The sequence below is a fragment of the Biomphalaria glabrata genome, chromosome 7, assembly GCF_947242115.1.
Source record: "Biomphalaria glabrata chromosome 7, xgBioGlab47.1, whole genome shotgun sequence".
NCBI lineage: Eukaryota > Metazoa > Mollusca > Gastropoda > Planorbidae > Biomphalaria > Biomphalaria glabrata.
In genome coordinates, this window is record NC_074717.1 from 21,375,349 (window position 1) to 21,397,408 (window position 22,060).

General features: G+C 34.5%; 1 protein-coding gene across 1 annotated transcript; it reads left to right on the top strand.

The window, feature by feature from the left end:
- The first annotated feature begins 1,024 nt into the window (after nucleotides 1-1,024).
- LOC106070156 (uncharacterized) lies at nucleotides 1,025-21,798 on the top strand. The gene is made up of 10 exons (XM_056036407.1): nucleotides 1,025-1,279; nucleotides 7,883-7,987; nucleotides 9,917-10,127; nucleotides 11,371-11,659; nucleotides 12,028-12,198; nucleotides 12,738-12,874; nucleotides 15,332-15,562; nucleotides 16,215-16,404; nucleotides 16,943-17,272; nucleotides 18,451-21,798. Exons 2-10 carry the CDS (start codon nucleotides 7,891-7,893, stop codon nucleotides 20,380-20,382), a joined length of 3,588 nt encoding a protein of 1,195 aa, XP_055892382.1. The 5' UTR covers nucleotides 1,025-1,279; nucleotides 7,883-7,890; the 3' UTR covers nucleotides 20,383-21,798.
- The last annotated feature ends 262 nt before the right edge of the window (nucleotides 21,799-22,060 follow it).

The window sequence follows — 22,060 nt, forward strand, 5'->3', positions numbered from 1 at the left end:
AGAATGTTTTGCCTATCTGGAATTCTGGTCAAAGCTCCTGCGCCCAATTAATATAGTTCAGAAGAAACTACAAAAGTCAGGACTTTATATACGGGAAGCTGCTGAAGAAATTAGTACCCTTTCATGCTTTCTGCAAAATGATGAGAAACTGACAAAAACCAAATTCATCGAAAAAGCAAAAGAAGGTAGTGAATACTACGGATTCCCTGTAATCAAAACAACCAGAGAAGAAGAGAGATCCTTCTTAAAGATCAAGTTCATCAAAAACTATCTCAGGAGCACAATGACGCAAGAAAGGCTTATCATGGCTTTAATGTCAATGAAGTCACAAATACTAGAAAGTATCGATCTAGATGATGTTATATATTTCTTTGCTGCATATAATGCACGACGTGAAGCGATATCAATTGAGATTTGTCACTTGTGCATTATTTAACTTAATAAACAACGGTATTATTCATTAAAATAGTCTTAATGATTATTTTTTGTTAAGTTTACTGATATAGGCTACTGAACCAATTTGATTTTGGGCTTAAATATTTTTGCGTACATTATCTCATATGTCATATATGTCAAAATGCAAGGGGCCCCCAAAGAAGTCAATCCCCCGGGCCCCCAAATCCCTAGTTACGCCCCTGAAGGTACCAATATATCAGAGAAAAATTAAGCCAGGGCTCAACGTATGTAAAGATACATTTTTCACCTTTTTTTTTTTTTGAAAAAAAAAGGGGTGAGGGGGATTTTCTACACTCTGAAACGACGTTTCGGCGGGCCGGATGAAACCATTTCGCGGGCCGGATCTGGCCCGCGGGCCGTTTTTGGGCATAATTTCTTTATTGTATGAGGGAAAACGAATATTAAGTGAATATGAGGGAAATGTAGAAAAACTGAGTCTTTGTAATACCAATTTATTAGTTCTGCAGTTACTTTCGAAATAAATTAGAATGGATAAAAAATACGGGGAGGTGTTCGCTTTATATGCGGCTATGCCATTTCGCTGATGGGCCTTTCCTAGATCTGTCTAGTGTCTATAGTCAGCTTACGCAAATGCACAGTGTCAATATAAAATTATTTAGACAAGACCACACACACATTATTGATCCAAGAAAAGTAACTCTGTTTAACTTGTCACTTATTGCTAGATCTATTATCACTACTGAACTACAAAAACTCAGATGAGAGTAGTATTTTGATCATATGGGACTGAAAGACAACAATGACTGCCAGTGACTTTCGTAATTAGACTATCTAGGATACCATAACCAGTGTCATAGATCAGGTAATAGATTAGTAGATATAGATTATAGATATCTAGATAGATTGTAGCCTATACCGTACACGGTAACTTCAGTATACACTAGTAAAAAGTATAGCCTAGGCTAGCTAGGCCCTAGCTAGCTATACGCCTGCCCTATTGCCCCTCCCTATACTGTTGAGTATACTCAGCCTATAGTATAGTCTATAGTATAGACAGTATAGACTAGATTCAGATCTATATTAGTATATTATATAGATATACGATATAGGATAGGCATAGGCCTAATAAGTTGGCCTAACCCAGTATGAGTAACTTACTAACTCACAAAGTCACAACTCACATTGATTGATTGAATCAATCATTCAATGATGAACAAATTGAACTGTAAAAAAAAATGTATCAGTATGAGTACTATGAGTATCACTATCAGTACTATCAGCCCAGGCTGCAGGCCCCAGACCAGTGTTAGTACTGTTACCTACTCACTGTAGTGTTAGGCCTACTGAGTGTTACACTGTTAGTGATAGTGTATGATGTAGGCCTATCTGTATGTATGATTTATGATTAATTGAGTGTATGTCATGAGTAACTACAAACTAGATCTAGATAATATTTTATTTTGTAATATATTATTATAAAGTAAGAATTCTCAATCTGACAGCAAATTTTGATGGGACTGTATCATCTGCATTGCTTTACCTTCTTCATTTAAAGGGGTAGTGCTCTGAACTCTGATTGGTCTGATCCTATGCCATAGTTACTATCAACATTTTAACATGCTCAAAGACAAAGATGTTTTCACTACATTTGTATACATGTCTCAAAGAAAACAATTTACAATTCAGCTATATCACATTGTTTTAGCTCTCGTGCTGCCTTCAATCAAGTACCTGTAATTTATAAATTTGGTATTCATTGTATTATTTGAAATTAAATTAAATCATGGAATCCCCATATTCATGAAACTATAAAAAAATCAAACAAAGCATTAGGGTTTATTAGAAGAAATTTCTATAAATCAAATATGAACATAAAACTAAAATGTTATTTAACCTTGGTTAGGCCAATAATAGAATATGCATCCTCTGTTTAGGACACCTCAACTCTAGAAAACATTAAGAAACTGGAACAGGCACAAAATAGAGCAGTGAGATTCATAACAAACGAATATTCACATTTGACTAGAGTAACACCTTTAGTCAAATCAATAAATTTAGAAACCCTTCAGGATAGAAAACTTAAAAGTAAAGTAGTAATTATACATAAAACACTGAACCATAATCTTCAAATACAAAAACAAAATTTAATAAAATACTCAGAAAGACACAAAGATAAAGGCACATTCCTCGTTCCATATGCTAGGACAAATTTGTACAAAAGCTCCTTCTTCCCTAGTGCTATTAGAGTATGGAATGGGTTTCCTGAACTAGCCAGGAAAACCAGTGACTTGGCGGAGTTTAGGTCATTGGTTAAAATTAGGGGTGCACCGGATAGTACAATTAGATATTCGGCCGGAGCCGGATACCTACATGACTCAAACAGCTCGTTTTACTGAAGTTTTTGCAAATCTTCTATATAACATACCTATATTCATATTATTTTGTTATTTACTTTCTTACTTTAAACTCTATCACTGATTGATAAATTAAAATGAACAGCATTTTTTTTTACAGATATGCTTATCATAAACTAATCTTTGTAACATGAGATGGTGTGTGCGTATGTATTGTAAAGTAGAATGTGGGATAACTCATGCAGAATATATAAACATATATGTAACTAATGTAAATCTTTCAAAGGTAAAGTTCACTCTTGGTTTTATAGCGTAAATCTTTCTTAAGTACAATCTAAGTTGTATAGTGGGTAGATGTTTGTGTTAATGTATTTGACACCATCAACTTGTCATTAGGCTCGTGTTTTAAAGGCCACAAACCGCTTCTGGTTTGTATCTAATACAGATAATGGCTTAGTAAATATCTTAAGTACAGCAAATTTGCAGCCCTATGCTGGCCATTAAATTTTGTACAATGCAAAACATAGCTGCTTCGGTCAAATGACTCATTCAACCAATGGGCAGTTAAACCAAAATATGATTCGGTGGTATTATCAGCTGTCCAAGTGACCGTTGAGAAAGCGATGCTTTTAGCATCAGATAGCATTTCACGAAGCTTTGAGGAAATATTGTCGTAGATATCTGGAATAACACGTTCTGTAAAATATTTGCGACTAGGCACAGTGTATCTTTTCTCCAGTACTTTTAAAAGTCCAATAAATCCAGACTTCTCAACTACTTGGTAAGGTTTCATGTCAGTTGCAATCATCTTTGCTATGGCCAAGTGAATGCGTTTAGCATTATCACTATTAATATCCCACAATTTAGCTTTGTCTAAGACCTCTTTAATCCCTGGTTGCTGCTTGTGTGTGAGGCTTGACGAATCACTGGAGCTCGTAGACGTACTGGCACAGGCAGTGATATTATTTGATGCTGATTTCAATGCAGTCATTTCGTTGAATAAGTCTGGGTGTTTCGAGCGTAGATGACTAATCATAGTGGTGGTTGAGAAGTCTTTAGGTTTGCCTGGTTTACCACGTGACATTACTATTTTACAAGCATTGCAAACTGCTTTAGAGTAGTCCATTGTTTTGACATTAAAGTAACGCCATATAAGTGATGACTTTTTATCAGCCATTATTATTACTATTTAATTTACTAAATGCCCTTGCAAGCCACTTTTATACCCGTGGCTTGTGTAACAAAATACATGTAGGGATGTGTCCTGTAGTTCAGCGCCCTAATTGACATTTCTCTCCAAGTAAACAAACTTAGTGTCATCATCTAGTGACCTCTAGACTGTGTCAATATGTCTTAACAATTTGGTTTGTGGACCAGACCCTTGATTGACAACCTATCTCATAATAAACAAACTCATACCAGATTAACCTTATAGAGATTTGGCTTGTAGTCCCGCCCCTAATAAAAATTCTACTCCAAGTAAACAAACTCAGTTCCCTCATAAGATGTGACCTCTAGAAAGTGTCAACACGTTGACATCTGGCTTAATGTAGTCAGCTGCCTATCCGTGAACTCAATGTTATGGACTAAACAAACAAAAGGAGGTGGGGGTGCTCATCTCTACCTCTGGAGATATACTCGCACATCTAGACAGATTATCAGCGTGACGTAGTTAAGGAATATTACGTGTTTACAAGACCACTCAAAGGTCAAGACAAGCTTTTAAAATGTGCCAGACATCGCTGCTACGTATGTAATACGAATTTATAATGTAAAGTCTAGTCCACCCCCCCCCCCCCAATAACAAATCTAGTTCCCTCGTGTGACCTCTAGAGAGTGCTTACATCCATCGTATCTGACTTGGGGTCACCTGTCAATCAATGAACTCAATGTGATGGGCTAAACAAATAAAAGGGGAAGGGAGTTGTTCATCTAGAAATATACCTGGTTACATTAGAGGTGTGGCTCTTGTAGTCCAGCCCCCCCTAATAAAGATTAACTACTAAGTAAACAAACTCAGTTCCCTCGAAAGGTGTGACCACTAGAGAGTGTCAATACGCTGACATTAAACCTACGTCCATCGTATCTGACTTGGGGTCACCTGTCAATCAATGAACTCAATGTGATGGGCTAAACAAATAAAAGGGGAAGGGAGTTGTTCATCTAGAAATATACCTGGTTACATTAGAGGTGTGGCTCTTGTAGTCCAGCCCCCCCCCCCCCCCCCCCCCCCCAATAAAGATTAACTACTAAGTAAACAAACTCAGTTCCCTCGAAAGGTGTGACCACTAGAGAGTGTCAATACGCTGACATTAAACCTATGTCCATCATATTTAACTTGTGGTTACCCACCCATAAAAAACTCAATGTGATGGACTAAACAAATAAAAGGGGGTGGGAGTTGTTCATCTCTACCTCTGGAGATATACCTGCACAGCTAGACAGACGTCTGGTCAGCATGACGTAGTCAAGGAATGTAGCATTTTAACATGTTAACTAACTTACTCAAAGGTCAAGACAAATTGAAAAAAGTGCCAGCCATTGCTGCTCTGTATGTAAAGCGCATTTATGATGTAAAGTTTCATCTCTATTTATATTAAGTTATTAACACGCCTTGTCTTTATAATAAACAAAGTTTGGTGCATATTCATAATGGCTCTATTTTTAAGCACATTATTTTGTTTTCATATAAGCATTAATACATTCTATAACAGTAATGGAACGAGGTCCACTTTATGCATATTAAATAGGTGTATTTTTTACTATCCGGTTTACTATCCGTTAGTGATATCCGACCGGAGCCGAATAGCACCGGATAGTAAAAAATGCCGGATATTCGGCAGAAGCCGGAGCCGGAGGGACTATCCGGTGCACCCCTAGTTAAAATGCATGACTAAATGCATGAAGCCTAGGAGGTAATCATATTCTTTTTTGAAGTAACGTCTGTATCATACAAGATAAGAAGATTTGAGTCAATAGTCAATTTTATTTCATATTTTATTTTGTAATATAGTAAGTATTCTCAATCTGATTGTCAGAAGTAAGAAGTGTTCCAATTTTCTGTCTAAAAATTAATTTTTGAATTAGAAAAAAAAAACAAACAATTTTAGTTTTAAAATGAATTATGTTGGTTTAGAATTGAATAGACAATTCTTTAATTTCAGTGCATTAGATATAAATCCTTTTCCATATTTCCTATCTCCCTACAATTACAACACAAGTAATGTAAGTAACAAAAAGGAAAGTTCCCTTTCAGACCTTGTGGTCTATAGGGCAGATGATGTAAAGGTCATCAGTTTCTGTGGCCTAGGGTTAACGAGGGTGTCATGTGGCCAGCACAACAACCAACCGCCTTTCCTTTTCCCCAACTAATGTCAGGCTGGGTGAACTCAGAGGCACCAGAAGATCCCAAAATTAAAAATCCCAGTCTTCACCAGGATTTGAACCCCGGTCCCCGGTTCGGAAGCCAAGCACTTTACTGCTAAGCTACTGCGCCTCTTAAAAGTAATGTAGACAACATTGGTTCGATTAAACTTTTATAACTTTTTTTTCTTTTTTTATTAGAAAATGATATAGCTTATTTAGTATAGAATAAAAAAGGAATGCATGCCCTTTTTATATAGCACAAAGCAATTCTATAAAACAAAAAATTATTTTTATATTAATGTTTGAAATTTAATAAAACTTAACGACTGTGTAAAAGCCTCCAGGATCTAGATCTAGACCTGATCTTGGAATAAAAGTTATGGTCCATATTGAAAATAAATAATTTTTTTTACATATTTATCCATATTGTCACAAAACTTTATATAGATAATACTGCTAAAACACGTAAAATGGAAATTTTTAGCTAATTATTCATGTCACTACTATTGGAAGAATGAAAGCTGACCACCTTGGACAAGTCAACAGCTCTAGGTCTATATTAGATCTTGGAAATATATTATGATCCAAAGTAGAAAAAAATATATTATTTACGATATTTATTCATATTTCCACATAAAATGAATGTTGATTCCATTATCCCCTATCACTATGATCCAGAACCTAAATCTAAAGAAAATAGAGCCTTTTTAAGACCCCACTTCTTCGAAAATCTTTCACCATAGAAATACATTGAAAGAAGGAAATTCCGGATGTTTAGCAAAAGGAAACTATTCAAGATAATATTTTAAGCAATTATAAACATATACGGGAGAAAAAAAAACAAGAAAAAATAAATTTTAAAACACTAACGTTGCCAGCGTTGATTAGAGCTTTATAGCTGGGTAAAATCAAGGATGGGAACGTCCTTACAGAGTCAAAGAGTTTAGCATAGAATTGATACATTGTAAGGTGAAATTTTACTTCCCCTGTTCAGTATGATGTTTTCAAGGCAGTGAAAGTATTGAAACTGTAGTGATCCAAACATGAGACTGACATTAATCTAAAGTGAGATGTGTGGCAGAGTGGCATAAACGGAAGACTACCCTATCAAGGGAGTTCAAGTTTGAATCCTGACTTGAGCCGAGTTGTATTTTTGGAGTGCTTAAAAGCAGAATGGAAACTTTCTCCCAGATATCCCCTCTCCCCACAAAAGAGATTGGACCATAGTGCACTAAGCATCCATGTTTGACTAAGCATTGTAGTCAAACTGAATTTCCATTTGTTTGGACCAATACAATTATCTTATCTCTCTTATAACACGAAAGATGTGCTACAAAAAATGGACATGATTACTTAAGTGCAATTTGTGAAGCACATTGATTTCCTTCTGGCCTACTTTTCTATTTAGTTCTTAACAAGTGACCCACTTACAACAGCAAATGCTAAGTCATGCTAACATTTCAATTATAATTAGACATGAAGTGTAGTATTTTTAATTAATTGTTTACAGGGGAAGACCCACCATTATCTGATCTTGCTATTAGAAAGTTGTTGTTTTTTTTACTCAGAGATGATTAGTAGCTTTTTTTTCCACTTAATAATTTTTCTGACTGTATATAATGCATATAAATTAATATTAGTGTTATACATTGTTCTCCACCTTTACATTTTTTTACTTGTATATAATGTTTTACCAGACTAAAAAAATATTTTGAAACATAGGAATACTCTATTTATAATCTTAGCTGAAAAGATGAGTCGACTGCTGAGACACCTGCTTCATCCTGCTAAGCTAAAAACTCTTGGCTCTAGATTGACAAACTTTCATTTTCTGGGATGTTCTTCAATAGGTAACAATGGTTAAGTTTTCTTTTTTTTTTTTTTTTTTTTTTTAAATTATGTGTTTTAAGTTCTACATTAATTTTAAATTACTTTAAAACAAACAGTTTTAATTTATAATGCACTTGAAAATGTCAAAGTTTTCTTTTTTCGTTCCGTAAATTAACATTTTTGTTGAAGTAAAAAAAAAAAAAAATCCCTATGTTTACATCAACTCACTCTAAAATGGGTAAAATATATTACTGTCACTGTCACTATAATGTGACAATTGTTAAAATTATTTCTAATCCCACAGATTTTTTATCTGTTACACATTTAATTACATGACTGATCCAAACTAATGGATACAACTACATTTAATATAAGCTTTGTTTTTAAAAAGGTATTTTTAAAATTATTTTTCTTTTACTTTATTAACTCAGCTAACCTTGAACTTTGTTCCTAACCATTTTGTGACCTAAACATTTGCTTTGTTATCAACAATCTTGCCTGATCTGTGTCATTGTGAACTTTTATGATTTAATGGTCTTTTCACAATCAACTCTGTTATAATTATTACTATATTTAAAATAATGCTTGCTAGAAATAAAAAAAACTTCCTTGCAGTTGCATCAAAAGCATTGAACTATAAGCTCAAGAGGACATTCAAACAGAAGTTTTTGTTTTAAAATAAATAACTAAGCACTTTTGATTTTCAGTACTCCTTGCAACTGCACATTTTTTTTTAATTATTCAGAACTATATAAACTATAACATTTTATAAAAGCAAAGTGAATAATTTTGCACTTTTAGCCCTTTGAATGTGTATGTGTGTGTGGAACTAAATAGTAGGATTTAGGATGCTAAGCAAAGATATATTAATCTACAAAGGTGTATGATTAAAGTCAAATGAACCAAAGAAATGTCAGTGGTTTAATGTGGTGATTTCTAACTAGTAATTCTAGATATAAAGTCTAGTGACTCAAGTAATCCAGCTTAACCTGGGCATTAATTATACAAAGGATGCCCAGAATTATAAAAGCACACAAAGTAATCCAGACATGAATTCACAATATAGATGAATTCAAATAATAAATCTGCACAATGAAATAAATTTAGCACTGATTAACTGGTAAATTAAGCACTGATTAACTGGACTACTTCGACTGAATTCTCTCTCTGTTTATATTCTATAATTAGACTTAGGTGGGAAAACATCTAGACTCACAAATCTTTCAGAGTCTGAAGTAAATCTCCTTTTAATTGCTTAGCTTTCTTTATAATGACACCAAAGGTCTAAAGCATGATGTCATATCAGATGCTTGCCAGTCTGGCCAACTTTCATAATAATATTATGTTTTGTTAGCAATGATGAGTAAACATGTATGACGATTAGGTAACATATTGTAAAATAAAATCATTAAATGTGTGTTTGGGTAATGGGCTCTGGAGAAAGCAAGGCATTTTATCTTAAAGAGCAGATCTAAGGTAGAGAGAAAGCAAGCTATTTTATCATCACTGGCAAAAATAAATTAAATGTGTGCATGTATTGAAAAAGAGATAGCTAAATTGTAGTTGGTGAGTTTCCTTTTTGGATTGCACTATTAGGAGCAATACAAAAGTATTTATTCAAGAGCAGCACTCCAAAAAAAATAATTCTAATCAACATTAATTAAAAATAAATTTGAAAGCCATAACAATTTCTTAACAAAAAATAATGATTATGCCAACTATTTTACTTTAGTGATGCATAGATATTAGCGTAGGAAATAATAATTATTTTTTTGAAGTAACGTCTGCATTACATAAGATAAGAGATATAAAAATTTTGTAATATTATTTGAGCAGTTTATAATTGTAATTGGCATTTGTGTCACCCATTTCATCCTACTCATAGTTTATTTGTTGGAAAAACAATATATAATACTTTTTATTAATTATTTCTTTAAATGTTTACCCAGGAGTACAGCTCTTGTCCCTTAAATGTCACTCTTCAAAGGCTGCTGCCAGTGAATTTGATGGTACAAGAAATTTTCTGTTTGAAACCAAAGGAAGTGCTCGGCATAAGCAATCCACAGAGACAAGGGCCAAGCTTGTCATATTTGACAAGGATGGGACACTAATATGCTTTCATTCCATGTGGTCATCATGGGCTGACAAGGTCATCGACAGGTAAGGCAGAATTAAAACAAATGAGCATGCCTTAAGGTTCAATAAACATCAAGGACAGAGGTGTGAAAGGTTATAGGTTAATTTAAATACTAGGACATGTACTTGAAATTTGAGACAAATGTGAAATTTTCCTAAAGTTTTGGGAGAAATCTGTCCATAAATTATCTTTACACAAGTTTATAAAAAATGTGTATCTTGGACACTTTTAAATATTTCAATATAGATAATGTCTTAAGTGGTCATTTTGTCCTGTATGGCCTGTACGTTAAATTCTTAAGTTTATAATTAATCCACATTTTTCATCCAAATATTAAATGAGCTTTGATACATCTTGAAACCCAAAGATTCACCACCCTATTGTTTCACCTCTCTACTGTTAGCTGGAAAATTGAGGAATCTACTCTACTCCACTAGCCAATTTATGATTGCATTACTATGACTTTCATGCCATAGGCTAGACACTTTGGCATGTCTTCAAAAGTGTTAACAATAGGTTTTACTGTTTTTTAGTCAGCCAAGTGCAATTCAGCATTTGCAACACTGAGAGAACATTAGTTAGTTAGGCTTTAAGGTACTTTCACATTAAAGCACATTGTTCATGTGTACAAGGAAAGACTTTACTTTTTAAAAAATTATTTCCTCAAATTCTATGTAGAAAAAGATTAACATGGGTCCAGCTTTGCCCGTGTAAATTTTTCAGAATAAAAAAACTCAAATTTTTTACATGTTTACAATTTTTAGCTCTCTCTATAGAATCTGTAATTTTAGTACTCCTTTTATTTTAGTTAGAATATTAAGTTACTCCTTCCTCCTTCCCCTTTTCTGTGACATCTTTTCTATTAGACCTTTAGTCTAGTGGTCGAGAGGCTAAGTACGCTTGAACTTGACTCTTCTACCTATGAAAGGAGCTCAAGGTTTGACACCCAACTCAAGCAGAGTTTACTGAACGCCCAAAGGCTGCATGGAAAACCTTCTCCCAGACACCTCCTCCCCCCACTGGTCCATAGCGCTCTGAGCCTTCTACAAGCATGAAAGCAGTACTATATAAAAGCTATAAAAAAAATAATTAGTATTAAAGAAACAACAACTCAAATGTGCAATCTTTAAATCAATCATACCCTATTTGGTCACACTTAATTTTGTTAGGCTTCTAAAAACAAATAAATATGTACTTCTAAATCTGCTCACATGTTATATTTTTATATATTAAATTTTACTCTTTATTTAAAAAAAAACATTACAGCATTGCCAAAAAAGTTGGACTAGAAATACATGAGAAACTATACACAGCCCTGGGAGTTTGTCCAAAAACTAAAAGAATTTATCCTGGACTTCTGGCTGAGTCAACTGCACCAGTAATTCAAGAGGAGCTGGTAAAGCTGTTAGTGAGGGAAGGAGTTGCAGCTGATGTTGCCAAGAATGCTGTAGAGAGCAGCTGGGTTGAAGGAGACACAGGCCAGGGGAAGACTGCCAAGTCTATACACCCAGAGATAAGAACTTTGTTCAAGATTTTAAAGGACAAAGACATCAAGGTATTTTATTCAGTTTCATTAAATAATTGATTGCCTTTTTTATTATGTATACTAATTCAGTTTTTTTTTCCCAATTCCTGTTAAATACAAGACATGCCATTTCAATACAGGACAAGGTGGCAGAAGGAAAACTGAATTGCTTAGGAGTTGTATTTCAAAATTTTAAAACATATCACCTTACCTGACATTTGTTGGGTATAGAAAATAAAATAATGGTCACAGAACTGTGTGAAATTTTCATCTGCCATTTGAACTGCTAAGACTTAAGGAACTTGGCTTTGCCCTTTAGACATTCATTAATATCAGATGACATATGAAAAATATTGTAATATTAACTAGATTCAGAAAAAAACTCATTGCATTTGCAGATTGCTATTTGTACAGCTGACAACAGGAGAGGTACTCTAAACACTTTGAAGAACTTAGACTTGTCTCAGTACATTGATATGGTGGTGTGTGGTGATGACCCTTGTACACAGCCCAAACCATCCCCACACAATGCTTGGAAAATATGTGGAGCTCTAGGAGTAGACCCAATGGTAATACCTTTTCTTAGCACATCTACACATTTATCATCATCAAGTTTACAGCCCTTCAAAAAGTAATTCTATTATGTGAAGTAAACTGCATGTTTAATAGAGTGTTGACATTTGTGTGTTTAATAGAAAAATTATACAATTTTCATAGGACTGAGATAAAATAATAATTGTATAAAGTTCTCTTTTGAGACAAAGCTCCAAAAGGTTGTTTCTGTAGGCAACATTAAATGAGTGCGCTTTTTTTGCAAACTATTCTTCCCTCTTTCCAAATTCCTCTTTTCTATCTCTTGGAATAAACAAAATTACTCAGTAAAAACTATCTTCATCACAGCTTCAACCAAGGGGAGCTTTAGGCACCGCACTACTTTCAAAAGCTCTAGGATAATTTTTATGAGCTGAAAACAAAGGTTAATATGGAAAACATGAGGCATCACCCGTTACTCCCAATCAAATTTTCTATTCTTCTGATATAACAAAAATGTCTAACACTTGAATGGCAAAGTATTCAAATGTGAACTTATTTAAATATTGTGTTGCAGGATGCAGTGATGGTAGGTGACACTAAAGCTGATGTGGGTATGGGTCACGCTGCCAAACTAGGATGGGTTGTTGGTGTATTGAGTGGCATTGGAGACACAAAAGAGCTGCTTCCCGAGGCCAACTATATTATCTCCAAGTAAGAACAAGCATTCTAGTTTATTTTAGTTTTGTTTTGGTGATAGATATTTAAAAATTCAGATTGCTCATCTGCCAAACAGAAGGATATTAAACACAAGAAAGTGCTTACATTCTAGCATTACAGACAACTAATTAATACAGTTAAATCATAACTGTATAGTAGTCACCTACTGCAAAGGGTAAAAAAAAAGACTAAGATTGATTTTGAAACTATAGTTGTTATCCTAAGGATTTGTTCACTATAGTTTGTTAACTTAGAGAATATTTCATTTCAAGATATTTAAATCAAGCTAATACCTTTATCTTAAGGAAAATATTTCTCTTTGGTCAAAAGATGTTGGTCAGAAAGTTGATATTGATAGTGAATATCCTTAGCAATGCATAAATGTTATCAAGGCTATAAATAAAAAATTAGCACTAGTGTAAGTTGAAAAAAATTTATTTGAAAAATATCCTAAATTGTAGTGTAACTGAGTTGTTTATTTGCTGCGTGTGTCCAGCATGTCAGAAGGTCATGTCCATTGTGTGTGTGTTTACAGTGGCGTCACTAGGGTCGATGTCACCCGGTGCGGTTAACTCAATCAACTTTTTCTAATAGAATTTCACTTTGTTGAACCAATACAGTAAGCTGACTACCTATTTCATGGATATTTGCACAAATGTAAAATTAGTCAATTCTATTAGAAAATCCAATTGTTTATGGCGTTTTTTTCAATACTTTTGCATATTTTACAATGCATATTTATTAAAATCACCTTAACATGTCTCTTTTATTAGACGAAACGGTATAACATTATACTGTGTTATTCAAACTTTTACTACCATCTAAAGGGTAAAATTAAGTTTGCAGCTACCTTAGTCATCTATTGGTATTTGGGAGCATTATCTTGGGGAGCGTTTAAAGATCACCTATTGAGGTCTGGGGCGAAGCCCCTGGCACCATGCATTTTTCAGTATTTCTGAGCTTTAGAAATTCATTTTCCTTTAGTCTATCATGTACAATTTCTACTAGAAAGAAGTTTGGAGGTCAAATAAAATTCAATTAAAAAGAGATGAGAGACATTAGAGGCAAATGGACAATGTTTCTCAAACTTTTACCGTTGGCGCCACCGCTCACTAAACTTTTTTTTTTTTAGAAATAGTGCTATGTACATAATTTTAGACTGTCTTGTATAACCGAAAATCTTCTTTCTGGAGATAGTATTAAAGAGGCACCAGATTCCCTATCTAGCAAGGTGGTCTGTTGAAGCGCCGTTTGTTCCTCCAAGCGTTTTCCTTCGTTCTAAGCTTGTTTTGTCTTCAACATATTTTCTTCCCGTAGTAAGAAGAGCCCATGTCAATATTAAATAACAGAGTGGGACATTCTGATAAAGAAATATTTTCTTGGAATCTGAGCAGACTAATTTAAATTATACTAGTTTTAAAAAAATTTGCTAAAATTAAGTCTATTAAAGAAGGAGGCAGCATTGGCTAATACTATTTTACAGGGGATGTTCAAGGTACTTATAGCAAATGTATGTCTTAAGATCATCTTCATGTTCAGTAAGAAGCCTTGCCGCGAACTTTATTTGTTTTTGTCCTCAAATCATTCTCATTTTTAGAAAGGCGTCTTGTAGTGGGATGGTTCTGTTCAAGCAAAAAACATCAATATTACGATGCTACTTTAGTCGAGAGAAATTTTTTTGTACTGCCGTAAAAACGGGGAAGACTCTAGAATCACGTTGTTGAAGAGGCATTAATTTGTTTTCTTTAAAAGAACCTTTTGAATTGATCTTGCTGCTAACATAGAAAAGTTCTACTTGGATGATAAAGCGACATCACATAATTAATAATTTAATTTGTCTTAAAATTTAGTAATAAAGTCTCTTTTGCCTAATTAATACTAAAATATAAAATAAATACAATGCAAATACAAACAATGTTTGTTCTTAAAATAAAATGCCTTTGCATCCCCCTTGTTATCACATAATGTTTTGTTACATTTTTACCAAAGAAAATAAAATATATACAATAAGACCTTAAAAATATCTATAGATCTAGATTAGTACAGTAGATATGCCTAGACATATTTGGGTATATATCTTGAGATTTATTTATTTTTGAATCTGCTAGTTTTAGCCAATATTCATTTTTTTCCATTTGGGTGTCACCCCCCTGATGGATGTCACCCGATGCGGACCACACCGCCAGCACCCCAGTAGTGAGGCCACTGTGTGTTTATAGTAGTTAAGCTATGTTTTGTGAGATGTGTTTGTGCTCTTTCACTGTCTACTGCAATCTTGTCAAATAAAGCAATGGTATTGGTATTCTAGTAGTTGTTATTCCCTTACAATTTAAGAGAAACTAATGTATGCATTTACCTTTTCCCACATTAGGATATATATTAGTAAATGTTTTTTAGTATGTACATTTGTTAATGAGATTGTCTTGACCTTGTGTTCAATGCCATTGCCAGTGTGAAAGATCTTCTACCTCTGATTATGCCTTACAAAGAGTGGATCAACTGTTACACATATTCTTCATATGAGCGAGTGTTGAGAGAACCATTAGATCTTAAAGTTGGTGAGAGGTCATCTGTCGACCCAATAGACCTTAAAAAGTATGATGTAGTCATATTTGACCTTCATGGGACATTGGTCTGCGCTCACACAAAATACATCAAATGGCTTGAGAAACTGTCAGAAAGGTCAGGCTATTGTTGTCTTTTTTTTAATGTTGTGAATTTTTTATAATATTAAGAGGAAAAAAATATCTTTCATAAACTTCAATTTCAATTCATTAATTTTGCAACATTTTCAAATAAAATGATCTGTAAAGGCACAAGAAAACTAGTTTTAATTTTTTTTTAAATTTGTTTTTTTATGTGCACAGATAATTTTTCCATTATGTTAGGTTTTATTTACTGTTTATCTACAAATAATACAAGTTGGTAAATATATGAGACTTCCTGTAATTTCTTAGCACTAATCCACCATTAAAAAAAACCTGTTAAATATGCTCATTAATTATGCCATATTATTCTTAGCAACCTTTGATTTGTGGTACAGCATTTGATGTCATTATTCTTGGGCATCTGTTTTAACTAGTACTTTTTTTTGTCTGCTCTTGGGTCTTGTTAAGAGTTATTAAAAGGGTGATTATAAATTATAAATCTAGTTAATTAAGATTGTGCTCAGCAGTGAACTGTTGTCACTAATTTAAAAAAAAAAAAATGTTTTTTAAAACCAATTTTGTGTTGTTTTTTTATTGCATAAAATTTACTTAGTTGCACAATTTGGCTTCAAGAACTACCCTGGACTGGCATCCTTTTGCATTTATTTTGTGTTTTATTTGTGCAGACTTGAGAATAAAACTGGCATGAACTTGGCGCCATTGATTTACCAGCATTTTGGTGCATCTCAGGAGACAAAGAAAGTTCAGACTGGGCTCTTGGAGTACGGATCACACTGCCAGTTAAAAGAAGTCCTGGTCAAGCTCTTGAGGAAGAAAGGTTTTCATTATGAAGAGGCACTCATTACAATCAATCAGGTGAACATAATTTAAAAATTAAAATTAGTAAATTTTACTTAAGCATGTGTCATAGAAATAAAGTTTTAACTTTTTGTCAATAATAATATTTATTAATGATTTTTATTATAAGTGAATGTATGTCACACAACTAAATTAATAAATAAAAACAGCTCTGTCGAAATAGTTTTGATAAAAAGACTTAATTTCCTCACACTATAATTAGAGCAAAAGTAATCTACAACTATGATAGTAAAAAAAAATCAAAGGAAACTAAACCCTAAATTGGTTCTTAAAAATATTCCAATCTATCCTTTTAAAAAATCAAGATTAAGGGATATGGAAAGCCAGCATTAAAACAAATTATTGCTCTGTATCCCCCCCCCCCCCACCCCCCAATAAATATCAAGTATCCCCCTCTCCCTATAGGTCTAGTTTTAACCAGGATTTGAATCTAGGACTTAAAGCTTAGTGAAATGGAATAAGACTTGACCAGCAAGTCGTACTTCAACTTTGAAATGAATATAAATAATGAAATTGGCTGTGGCTTTTTCTGCAGGCTTTCAAAGATTGTGAGGATATCATGAAGGTAGCCAACGTGGTCTCCCTTGACAAAGATGTTCAACAGCTTTTCAGGATCTTGAAAGAGAATGGCATGAGAATAGCCATACACACATCGGAAGGGAGGGAAACGGCAGTGAATGACTTAAAGACCATTGGCTTGACCTCATGTGTGGATATGATGGTGTGTGGGGATGACCCTATATCCCAAGTGAAACCTGACCCCCACAACATACAGTTGATTGCTGAGGAAATGGGGACTACCCCAGAGAAAATTGTCATGGTTGGTGACACGAAAGAGGATATTCTAATGGGTCATAATGCTCAGGTAAACGTGTGATAAGTTATTCTTTCATTATTATTTTATTTAACTTTTGGTAGCCCATCTGTCTTGCTTTCCGTCTGCCCTAACGGAAATTGGAAAGTTTTAATTTAATTCTTGTTATCTTCAATTCTCCCCCCCCCCTCCCTTTGTACTGTGTCTTTGTAGGTCATAAGTATTGGATCTTGTTGAAGGACCAAATTATCCAAAATAATTAATTTTAAGATACAAATATTTCAATGGTCAACAGAAGTGATTCAGACTTAGATCCTCCAACTTTTAGCACATTGGGTGGCAAACTCTTTACACAGAGTCTGGTCAGCTTATTCCCAGTTAGTGCTAGTAAACAGATTTTAGGATGTACAATGTCATGCTAGAATGAGAGGGCCCTGTTTTTGTTTTCCTCTTTTTTGCTTTTTCGACAGACAAATAATACCACTTTAAAAAGGTTCAGCTGTGTACATACTTATTAAACATACACTTTCAGATAATCTAGATTCTTGCCAACACCAGTGTTCTGTCTAGAGATTTTATCTTTCTTGGAAACTCTTAATTAATATAGAATATTGTTAATTATACCAAATGTTTGGGATTGTATTAGAACATAAAAAAATTTTTTTGATCATAGATCATTCTTCTAGTCTAGTCTATTCATCCTCTGGAATCACTCCTCTACTCATGGAAACATACAGAGATGAAAAAAAAGAAAATAAAACAGTACAATTGATCACACTTGACTTAAATATTCACACTAAACAAGAGTAACACTATTGTTGAAACCATTAAATTCAGAGTCAGTCTAGAACAAATACATACATAGTTATGGAGAACTAAATCATTATTAACCAAGGTATTAACTTGAGAAACAATACAGAAAGATAAAAACATGGTTCTTGTTTCATATGTTTGAATAGTCATATATATGTAATTTCTTTTCTCTCCAAATGCTGAAAGTAGGAGTTTGAATCAGTCAGAAAAAACAATGAGTTAATATTTTAAATCTTTAGATTTGTACAACAAAACTAACACATGACTATATATAGAATCTAATAAAATCTTATAAAATAAGATAATTGAGAATTATAACTCAAAATGGATCAAAATTGCAGGTACAAACAAATGCCATTTACTAAAGCATATTTTTCTTTACGTAGGATATTGAACAGTTCTTTTGTTTCCCCCAGGTTGGTCTGACTATTGGAGTCCTGACTGGTATTGGATCACATGCAGACCTAGTTACAGCAGATCATGTTGTACCAAGTGTTAGTGAGATCTTGAAACATCTGAAAGCTAAAGAAGATTCTCTCAGGTCAGTTCGTCCTCGTCCAGTCTCAGACACTACCTGCACTAATGGGTCAGTTCCTAAAAGGTGTTATTCCACTTTGGCTGGAAAGGGTCATGACCGCAGGTGGAGACAGTTTTTGCCCTATCCAGAGCCAAAAGAGTACCACCTTGCAAAACCAAAGTATGACTACATCATTGTTGGTGCAGGTTCTGCTGGGTGTGTCTTGGCCAACAGGCTGACTGAGGATGGGAAATCTACTGTGCTGCTGATCGAGGCAGGACCTAAGGATAACTCTTGGAAAATTGCAATGCCTGCAGCCTTGATGTACAACCTTTGTGACGACCGGTACAACTGGTACTACCACTCAGAGCCTGAGCCATACATGAACAACAGGGTTATGTACCAACCTAGGGGCAGAGTCCTGGGTGGTAGCTCCTCCCTCAATGCCATGGTTTACATTCGTGGTCATGCCAAAGACTATGACCGCTGGGAGAAGGAAGGTGCCATTTGTTGGTCTTATGCTGATTGTCTCCCCTACTTCAAGATGTCTCAGAGTCATGAGTTGGGTCCTAATGATTACAGAGGTGGTGAGGGGCCCCTCAAAGTCTCAAGAGGTAAAACAAATCATCCACTTCATCAAGCTTTTATTGAAGCTGCACAGCAAGCTGGTTATCCTTTCACAGATGACATGAATGGCTACCAACAAGAAGGTGTTGGGTGGCTAGACATGACTGTCAAGGATGGCATTAGATGGAGTGCTGCCACTGCCTACCTTTGGCCTGCTACTGCAAGAGCTAACCTTGATACCCTCACAAAGACCATGACCACTAAAGTTCTATTTTCAGGGCGCCGTGCTGTTGGCGTAGAGATATTCAAGTCAGGCTGGACTGAAACTGTAGAGGCAGAAAAAGAAGTCATTCTAAGTGGTGGAGCTATAAACTCACCTCAGCTTCTGTCATTGTCTGGAGTGGGTGATGGAGATTTGTTGAAATCTTTGGACATTCCAGTGGTTCAACATCTGCCTGGTGTTGGTAAGAATCTCCAGGATCACCTTGAAGTCTATGTTCAGCAAGCCTGTACACAACCAAACACTTTATACTCAGCCCAGTGGAAGTTCCCTCACAATATGATCAAGATTGGGCTTGAGTGGTTCCTCTTCCAGTCTGGATACGGTGCTACATCACATCTAGAATCTGGTGGCTTCATTCGTTCCAGGGCTGGAGTTGAACATCCAAACATACAGTACCATTTCTTACCATCAACAGTCAATGACCACGGACGGAAGATGGGACCTTGCCATGCATACCAAGTCCACATTGGACCAATGAGACCGACCTCTCGTGGATCTGTTACCATCAAGTCTAAAGATCCCCGTGAGCATCCTAGAATTCTGTTTAATTACTTATCCAACTCTGAAGATTGTAAGGAATTCATTGAAGGCGTAAAGTTAACGCGAGAGATATTTGCCCAGAAAGCTTTTGATGAGTTTAGAGGTCCTGAACTGGCCCCTGGACCAGACTGTGTCTCTGATGAAAATATTGATGCCTTTTTGCGAAGTAAGGGCGATAGTGCTTATCACCCATCCTGTAGCTGTAAAATGGGTTCACCGAAGGATCCCATGGCTGTGGTTGATCCTGACTGCAGGGTGTTAGGAGTGGAAGGCTTGAGAGTGGTGGATGCATCCATCATGCCATCTGTAGTTAGTGGCAACTTGAATGGGCCTACTATCATGATGGCAGAGAAAGCATCTGACATTATTAGAGGATTGACACCACTCCCAAGATGCAAAGTGCCTGTATGGGAACCAGCAGACATCAATAAACAAAGGTAATAGATCGAGTGATGTAGACCATAAACTTTATCATCATGAAAGATGAAAAATTGATTTGACATATGCCATAGAATTAATGTTTTGGGCAAAAGACAAGCATAATTATAGAGATTAAAAAAACACTGCAGCTGACCATCAACATCCCAGTTCTTGCTTTGCATCATAAAGGTGTATATTGCTCTAGTCAGCTCTCAGGCCCAATTACTTTGATGTGCTGAATAGATTCCATTGTCACCACTAGTATGCAAACAGCAATACAAGTTCTGGTGTTTATTCAAGATAGTGTATACATCTAAGTGAATTACACTGTTGGATGGCATCTTAACAATAACATTATATTTAGAAATAAAGTAACTAATAAACTACAGTGTTATACATATTTTTTAATATGTTGCCAAAGTTGTTTATTGATATTGTTTTAATGTGTTCTGTAGTCTTCAAATCGACTAATAATCTCTTGAGTTTTAAAATATTTTTTTGCTAAATACTATACAGCATTTTTGTATTAGTGTCATTTTCAACACAAAATGTTCTTGAACTTGTTACAGAAGACTGTATATAATCTGAAGAACATATTTATTTTGTTCTTAAGGCTGTTTGTGCTTAATTTATTGTTTACAAATTCAGATATCTTCTTTGTTAATAGCATTATTTTGTGAGTGTAGTTCTTGTATAGCTTTGACTTGATGAGTGATCCCATGTGTTGCTAATCTTGGTTGTTTGTCCATGCTAGGACATGAACCATATATTTATTGTTCCTCATTCTCATTGTGTGACATCAAACCTAGCCCCTCCTGATCTTTTTTTTATTTGTACAAGTAAGCTACAAATTGACTTCAGTCAAATTTCTGAAGAAGGTCACATGCATCTTTTGAAAACTTTGATTAATCACTGAAATGGTCTGAAAAACCAATTGTTTTGAAAAAATATTAATGTTCAATCTGATGTGATGTTTTTAAAACTATTTCATACATTTTCAAATTGTAATTACATTGAATTCCTGGATGTATTCTTTTTGTTCTTGTCAGTCTTCTTACATTAATTATTATTCCTTGTCTGTACATTAGTTTTGGTCTCTTATGGTTCAATTATTTGTGCTATGTTATTGTTTTAATGTAAAAAAGCCATAACGTGTAGTGTGGTTTCACTACACCCAAGTAGCCAGTTTAAATACTGCCCTATATATTTTGTCCAGCTAATGTCACGCAGTGATGAGTTTCTTTGAACCCTGTGATCTCTATTTATATTGTTTATTCATTTCCTTGCAACAAATGTTGGTCTCGACTCTTGACATTTTAGCGTGTACTTTAGATGAGAGTTACACTTTATGAAATGTTTTATTTCATTCTTCTGCTTTCATTCACTTTATGAAGAGCTCTAACTGATTTATACAATAAATGAATACATACAACCTGATTCTGGGTTTTTAAATCATGATGTATTTAGATTTTAGAACAATTATAGTAAGCTTTGTATTCGTTTTTTTTTTAAATTGCTTGAAACGATTTAAAAAAAAAATATAAAAAAAAAATATATATATTTGCTTTGTGTTTCTATTAAGTTGTCTGTGACAGTCAAGTTTCCCTATAACAAAAGAGATGTGTCTCTAGAAGAAAATGCGTACATGTTGGAAGGTGGGGGAAACTTTAAATTGTCTTACAATTTGTATTTGAATCTC

Excerpts from the sequence above, each read along its gene's own strand:
- LOC106070156 (XM_056036407.1), top strand. The coding sequence starts at position 7,891 with ATGAGTCGACTGCTGAGACACCTGCTTCATCCTGCTAAGCTAAAAACT. Across the intron at positions 11,660-12,027 it reads TAAAGGACAAAGACATCAAG|ATTGCTATTTGTACAGCTGA; the intron begins GTATTTTATTCA and ends TTGCATTTGCAG. Across the intron at positions 17,273-18,450 it reads TAATGGGTCATAATGCTCAG|GTTGGTCTGACTATTGGAGT; the intron begins GTAAACGTGTGA and ends TGTTTCCCCCAG.